This window comes from Castor canadensis, chromosome 14 (assembly GCF_047511655.1).
Source record: "Castor canadensis chromosome 14, mCasCan1.hap1v2, whole genome shotgun sequence".
Taxonomy (NCBI): Eukaryota; Metazoa; Chordata; class Mammalia; order Rodentia; family Castoridae; genus Castor; species Castor canadensis.
Window position 1 is genome coordinate 22,058,536 of NC_133399.1, and position 11,929 is coordinate 22,070,464.

The 11,929-nt window shown below is 51.2% G+C and overlaps 1 protein-coding gene across 2 annotated transcripts in view; it reads left to right on the forward strand.

The window, feature by feature from the left end:
• Cacna1a (calcium voltage-gated channel subunit alpha1 A) overlaps positions 1 to 11,929 on the forward strand; it is a 189,767-nt gene that overhangs the window by 171,609 nt on the left and 6,229 nt on the right. For both annotated transcript variants that reach the window (XM_074053975.1, XM_074053974.1), the window contains exons 38-41: positions 528 to 633; positions 10,091 to 10,198; positions 10,303 to 10,403; positions 11,759 to 11,868. In XM_074053975.1, coding sequence (XP_073910076.1) covers positions 528 to 633; positions 10,091 to 10,198; positions 10,303 to 10,403; positions 11,759 to 11,868 — 425 coding nt within the window. The remainder of the gene's footprint in view (positions 1 to 527; positions 634 to 10,090; positions 10,199 to 10,302; positions 10,404 to 11,758; positions 11,869 to 11,929) is intronic.

Genomic DNA, 11,929 nt, shown 5'->3' on the forward strand with positions numbered 1-11,929 from the left:
CCAGCCGGGGACCCTCTGCCTGGCTACTGCACGTGCGTTCTGTTGGCATCTGGCTTGTGCTCTTTCTTTTTGGGGTCAGGAGGAATCAGAGCCATCCAGAAGAACTCTGGGGCAGGGCGGGGTTTGGGGACAACTCTGGGAATGTCGAGTCTCAGGTCCAACAGTCGGGATTGAAAAACCTGGGTGTGGTGATGCACACCTGTAATCTCAGCACCTGGGAAGCAGAGGCAGGAGGATCTCGAGGTCCAGGCCAGCCTGGGCTCTATAATGAGTTCAAGGCCAGCCTGCATCATGAGACTGTCGCAAAAAAAGGGGAGGGGAGGGCGCAGAGGCTCTGAAGCAAAGAGGAGACCCAAGTACTCTCCGTACTACCACCAAAGGAAATCAGGAAATTCATCCTGGGACCAGAGAGGGACTGCCACTGCCTTCAGAGTTCTTCCTGGGGCTCCCTGAGTGGGGTGGGTGTGGCTCTCAGGGGACCTGGGCAGGGGCCAAGAGTGACCGCCCTCACCTGGGGTTCTCTGTAGAGGCTCCTGCGGATGGACCTGCCTGTGGCAGACGACAACACCGTCCACTTCAACTCCACCCTCATGGCTTTGATCCGTACAGCTCTGGACATCAAAATTGCCAAGGGTAAGAACGGGCTGGGGCAGCCACAGGTCCCCCGCCAGCTGGAAGCCAGAATCCGTGGCCCTGTCCTTTTCCTCCTTCACACCCGTGCGCTTGCTTGGCAAACCTACAGTGCCACGGTGAGCGTGGGGGACACAACAGCCTAACGCTCACCGTGAGGGAGGCCTTCCCAGGAAGGTTCTGAAGGAGGTAGGATGAAGAGTCTCACAGGTACTCAGGGAAAGGTGCCCCAGGCAGCAGGACTGGCATATGCAGAGGCCCTGGGGTAGGGGGGAGTAGGGAGTGGGGTCCTGCTGAGCCTGCTTGGCCTCTTGAGTTCAGGAGTTGATCTGACCCAACTCATATCCAGACAGGTTCTGTGGGTGGAGACAAGAGACTGGGAAGAGGCCAGGGTGGAGTTCTCTGTTAGTCCCACTTCTGTTACTATCAGGAAATAGCTGGGACTGGTTAGGGCTGTCCTGGGGTTTGAACTCAGAGACTTGTGGGCACAGAGGCAAGTGCTCTACCATTTGAGCCACACACCTCGCCCCCCTAACTCAAAGTTTTGGAGGTCCAAAGTTCAGACAGCATGGCACCAGCTCTGCTGAGGCCTCTCTGGTGGAAGGCATCATGGCAAGATTGTGTGCAAGAGGGAAACACCAGCTGGGTGCCTGTGGCTTATGCCTGTAATCCCACCTACTTGAGAGGCTGAGATCGGGAGGATCAAGGTTCAAGGCAAACCCTGGCAAAATAGTTCACCACACCCCATCTCCAAAGTAAGAGCAAAACGGACTGGAGATGTGGCTTAAGCCGTAAAACACCTGCTTCGCAAGTTGGAAGCCCTGAGTTCAAACCCCAGTCTCACCAAAAAAAAAAAAAGGAAGAGGTCATGTGGTGGTACAACAAGAAGCTGGAGTGAAGGGAGAGGCTAGGCCTACTCTTTTTATTACAACCCTGCCTGGAGAACTAGCTAGGGTCCCAAGAGAACTACCTTAATCCCTTCTGAGAACAAACTCCAGTGACCTAAAGACCTCCTGCTAGGTTCCGCCTCTTAAAGGTCCCACATCTCTTAACATCACCGCACTGTGAGCCAAGCTTCCAGCACATGAGCCTTTGGGGGACACAGGACAAATGCACACAGAACAAGGCCACATGAGCTGAGTGAAGACAGGGAGGCAGTTTAGACTGGAGGCGTGGAGCACTGAGGCTCTGGAATCTTCTGAGAGTTGAGCCCATGGGATGGCTCACAGATGGGATGGGGGCTGCAAAGAAAAGAGGAGGCAAGGACACCCCAGAGTGGCGACCTGGGCTACAGAAGGACAATGGGGCTACTTCGTCTTAGGACGGCAGAGGCGGGGAGGAGCAGCAGGTTGGAGGCCAAGGACACAGAGGTGATCAGATATGTGACACTGATGAGACTTCCAGCTCTCCAAGGGGATGAGTTTTAAATGAGAAGTCCCCAAATACCAAACCTGGGACTCACTGTCCATCAGTAGAGGGGGAGGAAAGCAGCTAGCCAGGTGTGGTTGTTCACCCCTGTAATCCCAGCACTCAGGAGGCTGAGGCAGGATTGCAAGTTTGAGGTCAGTCTGGACTACATAGGAAGATCCTGTCTCAAAAAAAAGCAAAAATTATTATGCTCACAGTTTCAGTTTTTTCCAGTGAAAGGTGGAAACCTGTGCAGAAGGTAGAAAACAGCGTGCCTCTTGGGTAGAGTGCTCACCGAGCATGCACAGGCCTTGGCTTCCATTCCCAGCACCACTGGGAAAAACATATCTGCACAGGAGCATAGCTGGTGGGTCACGGAGGGCAGACACAGGAGCGAGCCTCCAGTTGGTCCTTCCAGGGCAGTGGCGTGGCTAGCGCCCAGTTCTCCCAGCAGTGACATGTTTACACCTGGCGGACTGCCAACCAGACAAGCTCCCCCAAGCCTTGGGCTTCGAGGGTCACTCGTTTTGTTCAACAATACTGGGTTTGACCTCGGGGCCTCCCCCACGCTAGGGGGCGCTCAGCCTTTTGAGCCATTTTTACATTGGCTATTTTTGAAATAGGATCTCATGCTTGCTTATGCCTAGGCCAGCCCGAACTGGGATCCTCCTATTTGTGCTTCCTTGGGTAGCTGAGATGACAGGTGTGCCCCACCATGCCTGGTTTTTTATCGATTGAGATGAGGTCTTGCAAACTTTTTGGTCAGGCTGGCATTGAACCTTGATCCTTCAGCTCTCCACCTCCCAAGTAGCTAGGATTGTAGGATAAGCATGGTGGGCCATGCTTGTTATTGGGGGTGATTTACATAACAAGATCTGGCTGACCTTGCTTTCTCTATCTCTAACCCCTGTAGAGGTCAAAGTGATCTGACATGGCCCACAGCCTCCAAACATCACGTTTAGAATAAACTCTAGCCAGGAATGTGGCTCACTGCTGTATTATCAGCTAGTTAGGAGGCTGAGATAGAAGGATTGTGGTTTGAGGCCAGCCCAAGCAAATAGTTTTTGAAACCCCATCTCCAAAATAACCAGAGCAAAAGGAACTGGAGGCGTGGCTCAAGCAGTAGAGCACCTGCTTTGCAAGTGCAAAGCCCTGAGTTCAAACCCCAGTCCCACCATGGGATATGGTATATATGATTTTATGGCCCAAGGCCCCAGATCAGCAGATCCCCTTATGAAGCAGAACATTCCAGGAACATGGGGGTCATCTCCAAGGAGCAGGTCAAGGGCTGTCCTGTCCTTGGGTTGTGCAGGGTTTGGGCAACACAGGCCTGCTGAGTTCTCGCTCCCCTAGTTCACTTTATAAATAGGCTGGGCTTCCTTTGCAGCAGGCCGGGGGCTCACCAGGGGAATGGGTCGACCTCAGTCGTTCTTTTTGTTTGGTTTTTTTGGTGGAACTGGGGTTTGAACTTGGAACTTCACCCTTGCAAAGCAGCTGCTCTACCACTTGAGCCACATCTCCAGTCCATTTTGCCCTGGTTATTTTGGAGGCGGGGTCTCAGGAACTATTTGCCCCATCTGACCTTGAACCATGATCCTCCCAATCTTCAGATTCTCAAAAAACGGCATTGCCATCCTAGCTGGAAATCTGACACCCAGAGGAGGCAGACCCCCTTCATTATCTGTCTGTCCCTCTACTCCATTCCTCTGTGTCTGGTCTAGAAGAATGAGGAAAGACCTTCTGTATTGGGTTTCTTTTTGCTGTGGCTGCTTCCTCCTGAAGCTTCCTTTGGAGGGACTCAGGCTGTTCCCCTCCTCTTCCCCTTCCCTCCGGCTTGCCACCCCAGACCAAGAGCATGGAGCCCACCACCTGCCTGAACAATTTCAAACCCACTTAGCATATCAGGATTATCAAGCCTGCACTGGCTTTCCGCTGAGAGCCATGCACGGCTTTATCAGCACTGTCACTAATGGTGGTGGACAGCAGTGAGGGATTGGTTGGAGCAGCTTCCCAAAATGGAAAAGCCTTTTGCCTTGTCTTAGAAAAATCCCAAAGTAGCCAGGTGCCAGTGGCTCACGCCTGTACTCCCAGCTACTTAGGAAGCAGAGATCAGGAGGATCACAGTTTAGAGCCAGCCTGGGCAAATAGTTCATGAAACCCCATCCGAACCAACTGCTGAGCATCATGATACATGCCTGTCATCCCAGCCATGTGGGAATCTTAAATGGGAGGACTGCTAACACCATGTGTTCCTCTGCTTGGACCATAGCTAAGTGCACAGGCTGAGCGGCTTCAACAATAACTAGTTGTTTTCTTCCTGTTCTGGTGCCAAAGGTCCAAGGTCAAATGCCTGCAGGGTTTGCGCTGGAGGCCTGATTTCTTGGCTTGCAAATGGAGTTCACAGGTTCTTTGGGTTTTTCATTTTGTTTTGCTTTTTTGAGACAGGGTCTCACTATGTAGCCCAGGCTACATAGTGAAGGATTGGAACTCCCAATCCTTCTGCCTCAGCCTCCTGTGAGCCAGGATTATAGGCATGTACCACCACACTCAGCCCCATACTCTTTCTTCTTCTAAGCACAACAGCTGTATTGACTCTGGGCCCATGAGCCTCCTTCAAGGCCCTGTCTCCAAACACAGTCACTGTGGCAGGAGACCGGGACACAAGTCAGTCCATCACAGGGATAGTCCCCCTTTTCCCAAGAAATGAGAAACACAACTTATAAGAAGACGTGACCTTTTTTATTCACTTTTTTGTGTGCATGTGTACGCGCGTGTGTATGTGCTGCTGGGGACTCACCATGGGCCCGCCATGCCAGGCAGGCATTCTACCTGTGAGCTGCACCCTCAGCCCGATTTTTATTTTTAATTTACATAATAGTTGCACATATGTATGAGACAGTGTGATTTTGGTCAGATCAGAATAATTAGTGTAGGATTCTCTACAACATTTATTATTTCTTTGGGTTGGGATCATCAAAATAACTTCTAGTGAGCCAGGAGCTGGTGCGTCAAGCCTGTAATCCCAGCTACTTGGGAGGCTGAGATCGTAAGGATGAAGGTTCGAGGTCAGCCTGGGCAAAGAGTTCACAAGACCCATCTCCAAAATAACCAGAGCAAAATGGACTGGAGGTGTGGCTGAAGCAGTAGAGCAACTGCTTTGCAAGTGGGAAGCCCTGAGTTCAAACCCAAGTCCCACCAAAAACAAAAAAATCTCAATTCTTGTACCTATTTGAAATACACAATACATGATTGTAAAACACAGTCACTCTACTGTGATAGAATGCTTTTTCCTTTCTAACTGTAATTTTGTGCCCAATTACCAATCTCTCTGCATCTGTCCTCCAAATGGTGGCTTTTAACAGATATGTCACGTTCTCTTCTTTCCCTGCTTATAAAAAGGCACCAGTCAGACCCTGGACCCCTCCTTTAGCCACAGTAGGTGGTCAACAGAATCACTGTTTCCATCTGTTTCCCAGGAGGCTTTTAGAAGGAGGGGAAAGTGAGGGCCAGTCCGGTTTATCAGTCAGGATGGACTGCTCCTGCAACAAACAGCCTCACAGTCTCCAGTGCCCAAAAGGTTCATTCCTCTGCACTGTCTGTTTCCCATTCATGGGTTGGGGCTCTGCTCACCAGAATCACTTAGGGATGGACCTGAGGACACAGCCACTGTTCCAGATTTCACCAGCTGGGTGACAGGGAGAAACTTGGAAAAGTGCCCCATTGATGATAAAATGACCTGACCCCAAAGTGGGGTCACTGCTGACTGCCCATTAGTGGGCATTTATCCCATGCCCTCCACTCCCCATCTGCTTGGTAAGAGGGCCAAGCAGAAAGTCCTCATGACCACCAGGGCTGGGGTCGTCAGCCCAGGATCACAACAACGGCCAGGGAGACTGGGGAAGAGGGAGAAATGTTCTCAATGTCAGATGCTACGGGGTGCCCAGCCTTGTCCCCTCACGGGACACTGTGTTAATCTCTTTAAAGAAAGCAGGCATATCTGGGGTCATGGTTGTGGAGCTCCAAGGTCAAGGGGCGACATCTGGTGATGGCCTCCTGGCCGGGAGAGACCTGATGGGGCACTGGTCTTTCAGCATTGGGAAGTAAGCCCAGGGTCTCACTTGTGCACTCTGCACTTTCTGCCCAGGCCGGCCTGGACCACAACCCTCCTGTTCACACTTCCCTCCATCACTGCGATGACAGACATGTGCCACCATGCCCAGCTTTTTTCTGTTAAGATGGGTATCACGAACTTTTTTCTCCCAGGCTGTCTTGGAACCCCAATCCTCCCAATCTCAGTTTCTGACATAGCTTGGGGTGACATACGTATACCACCATAGCAGCTGTTGGTTGAGATGGAGTCTCTCAAACTTTTTGCCTGGGCTGGCCTCGAGCCATGAGTCTCCCAATCAAAGATATTTGTTTATTATTTGTCAGTAATAGGGTTTGAACTTGGGTCTCATACTTGCTAGGCAGGTGCTTACCACTTTTTTTCTTTCTTTTATCATTTTTACATTTATTTACATGTGTATGCATTGTTTGGGGCAACTCCTCCCTCCTCCCCCACTCCCCACTTCCAGGCAGAAGCTGTACCGGTCTCCCAACAAAATTGGAGAACCTCTTCTCCAATTTTGTTGAAGAGAAAACATAAGAGTTCACAAGAAAGACAAAGCGTTTTTGCTAGTTGAGATAAGGATAGCTATACAGAGAGATTCCTAGCATTGCTTCCGTGCACACGTGTATTACAGTCTGAATTGATTCATCTCTACCTGACCTCTTCACTACCTTCTGGTCACCTTCCCATAGTGGCCTCAGCCAGTTTAAGATTACTATATTAGCTCTTCTACAGTGGGCACATCAAGTACATTCAAGTTTTAGGTTTCCTTCCCTTTCCCTATTCCTCCTATGCGCATTCTCCCCTTAGTGTGTGACCCATGTCCAATAATATTACTGCATTTGTTTTAGATCTAAAGTCTGCATATGAGGGAGAACATGTGATTTTTGGTCTTCTTGCCTGGCTGACTGTTTAAAATGATGTTCTCCAGTTCCATCCATTTACTTGCGAATGATAACATTGCGTTCTTCTTCATGGCTGCATAAAATTCCACTGTGTATAGACACCACATTTTCTTGATCCATTCGTCGGTAGTGGGGCATCTTGGCTGTTTCCATAACTTGGCTATTGTGAATAGCACTGCAATAAATATGGGTGTGCAGGTGCCTCTGGAGTAACCTGTGTCACATTCCTTTGGGTATATCCCCAAGAGTGGGATTGCTGAATGTTGGAAATGTAGGCCCCAAAAGTGACCAAGTGGAGAGGAGTGATCTGGCCAAGAGATTCTTTATTGCCAGGTGGGAGAGGGAGAGAGCCGAGGCGGGGAAGCAGGGGCTTAAATACCACTCAGTGAGACTCAGCATGATCTGATTGGTTAGGATCTTATGGTTCATGCTGATTGGAGGTTGGGGCAGAAGGAGGATTCAAGCTAGACTTGAGGCAGGACTGTGACCCTGGGAAACAGAAGCTTAAAGGTGCAGTAAGAACCAAAACCCATCGGTGCCATTATTGCCAACACTGAATCATAAGGCAGATCTATGTTTAGATTTTTAAGAAGCCTCCAAATTGTTTTCCAAAGTGGTTGCACCAGTTTGCATTCCCACCAGCAGTGTATGAGGGTTCCTTTTTCCCCACATCCTCATTTGTGGGGAAAACAACATTTGTTGTTGGTGGTGTTTTTGATGATGACTATTCTAACAGGGGTGAGGTGAAATCTTATGGTTTTCATCTGAATTTCCTTTTGGCTAGAGATGGTGAGCATTTTTTCATGTGTTTTTTGGCCATTTGAATTTCTTCTTTTGAGAAAGTTCTGTTTAGTTCAGTTGCCCACTTCTTTATTGTGTCATTGATTTGGGAAGAGTTTAGGTTTTTAAGTTCCCCGTATATTCTGGTTATCAGTCCTTTGTCTGATGTATAGCTAGCAAATATTTTCTCCTACTCTGTGGATGGTGTCTTCAGTTTAGAGACCATTTCATTTGTTGTGCAGAAGTTTTTAATTTCATGAAGTCCTATCTGTCCATTCATTGCTCCATTGCTGAGCTGCTGGGGTTCTATTGAGGAAGTCCTTGCCTATACCTATTGCTTCCAGGGTATTCCCTGCTCTTTCCTGTACTAACTTCAGAGTTTGGGGTCTGATATTAAGGTCCTTGATCCATTTTGAGTTGATACTAGTACAGGGTGATAGACATGGATCTAGTTTCAGTTTCTTGCAGACGGATAACCACTTTACCAGCAGCATTTGTTGAAGAGGCTGTCTTTTCTCTGTTGTATATTTTTGGCACCCTTGTCAAATATAAGGTGGGCACAGTTGTGTGGATTCATATCCGGGTCCTCTATTCTGTTCCACTGGTCTTCATGTCTGTTTTTGTGCCAGTACCATGCTGCTTTTATTGCTATTGCTTTGTAATATAGTTTGACATCGGGTATTGTGATACCTCCAGCACTGTTCTTTTTTTGCTGAGAATTGCCTTGGCTATTCGAGGTCTCTTGTGTTTCCAAATGAACTTTAGAGTAGATTTTTCAGTCTCTGTGATGAAAGTCAGTGGGATTTTGGTGGGAATTGCATTAAACATGTAGATTGCTTTTGTTCGTATAGCCATTTTTACTATGTTGATTCTACTAATCCATGAACACAGGAGATCTTTCCATCTTCTGTAGTCTTCCTTGATCTCCTTCTTCAGGGGTTTCTAGCACTCCTTGTAGAGGTCATTCACATCCTTTGTTAGGTTTATTCCTATGCATTTTATTTCTTTGAGGCTACTGTGAATGGAATTGTTTTCATATATTCTTTCTCAATTTGTTCGTTGGTGGTGTACAGAAAGGCTACTGATTTTTTTAAGTTTTTGTATCCTGCTACATTACTGAAGCTGTTTATGGTGTCTAGGAGTTTTGGGGTAGAGTTTTTTAGGTCTGGAGGCATAGGATCATGTCGTCTGCAAATAGGGATACTTTGACTTCTTCTTTATCTATTTGTAAGTAAAAAATGACTTAATATTTTGAGTCACTCTGCCAACCTGTTTTGTGTTGCGTATTTTTGAAATAGAGTCTCATGAATTATTTGCCCAGGCTGGCCTCAAACCACAATCCTCCTGAGCTCTGCCTCCTGCGTAGCTAGGATTACAGGCATGAGCCATGGGTGCCCAACTTTATTTTGTTTTTAAGACAGGGTCTCACTATGCAGTCTGGGCTGGCTTCAAACTCAAGATCTTCCTGCCTCAGCCTCCTGAGTAGCTGAGATTAAGGTGTGGACAGCCACATCTAACTGGTCTCTCTTCTTTCTTATAAAGGCACCAGGAAGCAATCATGGCATCTCCACCCCTATGGCCTAATTTTTATTTATTTGAGACAGGGTCTTCCTATGTAATCTAACCTGTTCTCAATCTCGCAATCCTCCCGCCTCAGCCTCCCGCACTCTGGAATTACACATGTGCTCCACCGCACATGACTGTGGTGACCTAATTTCATCGTAATCATCCTCCCAAGGCCCCCAACTATAAGCCCCATAGTCATATGAACTTTCTACTTTATCTTCTTGTTTGTTTGCCATGCTGGGGATTGAACCCAGGACCTTGTGCTTGGTAGACAGGCGTCCACCCTCTTAACACATTCTGGGGAGGGACTCCAGTGTGAGTTTTGGGGAGGGGAGGGAATACACCACATTCACACCACAGGACGGTCGATACCTCCCGAAGGCTGCGTGCACATTAACTACTTTGATGGCCAAACAACCAGGTGGCGCAGGTGCTATTGCTATCATCCCATTTCACGGGTGAGGAAACTGAGGCAGAGAAATGCAGAGTAACCTAAGCCACATGGTTGGTGAGTGGGAGCCAGGGACCGTAGCCCTTCTGAGAACTGGAGCACACATGATCACTCCACCTGTACTGTCCAGAGCTGCCTCTGGGCCAGGCACCAGGCACCGGACACCCGGTGGGGACCAGAACAATGGAGTGTGGCTTTCTGGAGGCAGGCAGTCAGATCTGTCTGTCTGCACGTTTGCAGGCGGAGCTGACAAGCAACAGATGGATGCAGAGCTCCGGAAGGAGATGATGGCCATTTGGCCTAACCTGTCCCAGAAGACCTTGGACCTGCTGGTCACTCCTCACAAGTGTAAGAGTGCAGCCTGGGCCACGAGCCACCAGGACTCACGCAGGGGGAAAGCACCAGGGTGGGTGGGCCGGGGACGCACGGTGACCTGGCCCTGTGCCCCGCAGCCACGGACCTGACGGTGGGGAAGATTTATGCGGCCATGATGATCATGGAGTACTACAGGCAGAGTAAGGCCAAGAAGCTGCAAGCCATGCGCGAGGAGCAGGTACCTCCTTGTCCAGAGCTTGGGGACACCCAGGCTGGGATGCGGGAGTAGAGTTGAAGGGAAGGAGGGAGCCAGGCAGAGGGAAACAGCCGGTGCAAAGGCCGGAGGCTGGACAGTGAGGCTGGGCAGAGTGAGGCTGGGCAGAGTGAGGCTGGACAGAGTGAGGCTGGGCAGAGTGAGGCTGGGCAGAGGGAGGCTGGGCAGAGTGAGGCTGGACAGAGTGAGGAGGGACAGAGTGAGGCTGGACAGAGTGAGGAGGGACAGAGTGAGGCTGGGCAGAGTGAGGAGGGACAGAGTGAGGCTGGGCAGAGTGAGGCTGGGCAGAGTGAGGAGGGTCAGAGGGAGGCTGGGCAGAGGGAGGCTGGGCAGAGTGAGGAGGGACAGAGTGAGGCTGGACAGAGTGAGGCTGGGCAGAGTGAGGCTGGACAGAGTGAGGCTGGGCAGAGGGAGGAGGGACAGAGTGAGGCTGGGCAGAGGGAGGCTGGGCAGAGTGAGGAGGGACAGAGTGAGGCTGGGCAGAGGGAGGCTGGGCAGAGTGAGGAGGGACAGAGTGAGGCTGGACAGAGGCTGGGCAGAGTGAGGCTGGACAGAGTGAGGCTGGGCAGAGTGAGGAGGGACAGAGGGAGGCTGGGCAGAGTGAGGCTGGGCAGAGGGAGGCTGGGCAGAGTGAGGAGGGACAGAGGGAGGCTGGGCAGAGGGAGGCTGGGCAGAGGGAGGCTGGACAGAGGGAGGCTGAGCAGAGGGAGGCTGGACAGAGTGAGGAGGGACAGAGGGAGGCTGGACAGAGGGAGGCTGGGCAGAGGGAGGAGGGACAGAGTGAGGCTGGGCAGAGGGAGGCTGGGCAGAGGGAGGAGGGACAGAGGGAGGCTGGGCAGAGGGAGGAGGGACAGAGGGAGGCTGGGCAGAGGGAGGAGGGACAGAGTGAGGCTGGGCAGAGGGAGGCTGGGCAGAGGGAGGAGGGACAGAGGGAGGCTGGGCAGAGGGAGGCTGGACGGAGGGAGGAGGCCAGAGCCTTGGAGGGGACTTGGAGGGCTCTGGCTTTTACCCGAAGTGAGGTGGGAACCCCGGACCAGGTCTGGCTCAGGCGTTCGTGGGCGCCCCCTGGTGTCTGTGTGTGAGGGAGCAGGCTGTGGGGAGCAAGGGCAGCAGGCAGGAAACCTGCTGCCAAGTGTCTGCTGTGGTCCACGGGGGGAGGGGAGGGGCCAGATCCGGGTGCGGTGGACCAGTTTTCAATGGATTTGGGAAGAAGGATGTAGACAGATCAGGGGGTGTCAGAAGTGATTTCTGGGGGCTAGGAATACAGCTGGTGGAGCGCTCCCGCCATCTGGCCCCTGTCCCCCTGTGCCTGCCCCCAGAACCGGACGCCGCTCATGTTCCAGCGCATGGAGCCCCCATCCCCGACGCAGGAGGGGGGACCCGGCCAAAATGTCCTCCCGTCCACCCAGCTGGACCCAGGAGGAGGCCTGTGAGTGTTGAGCTGGCCAGGAGATGGCGGGTGACGGGGTGCCAGTCCCTAGGCTCCAGCT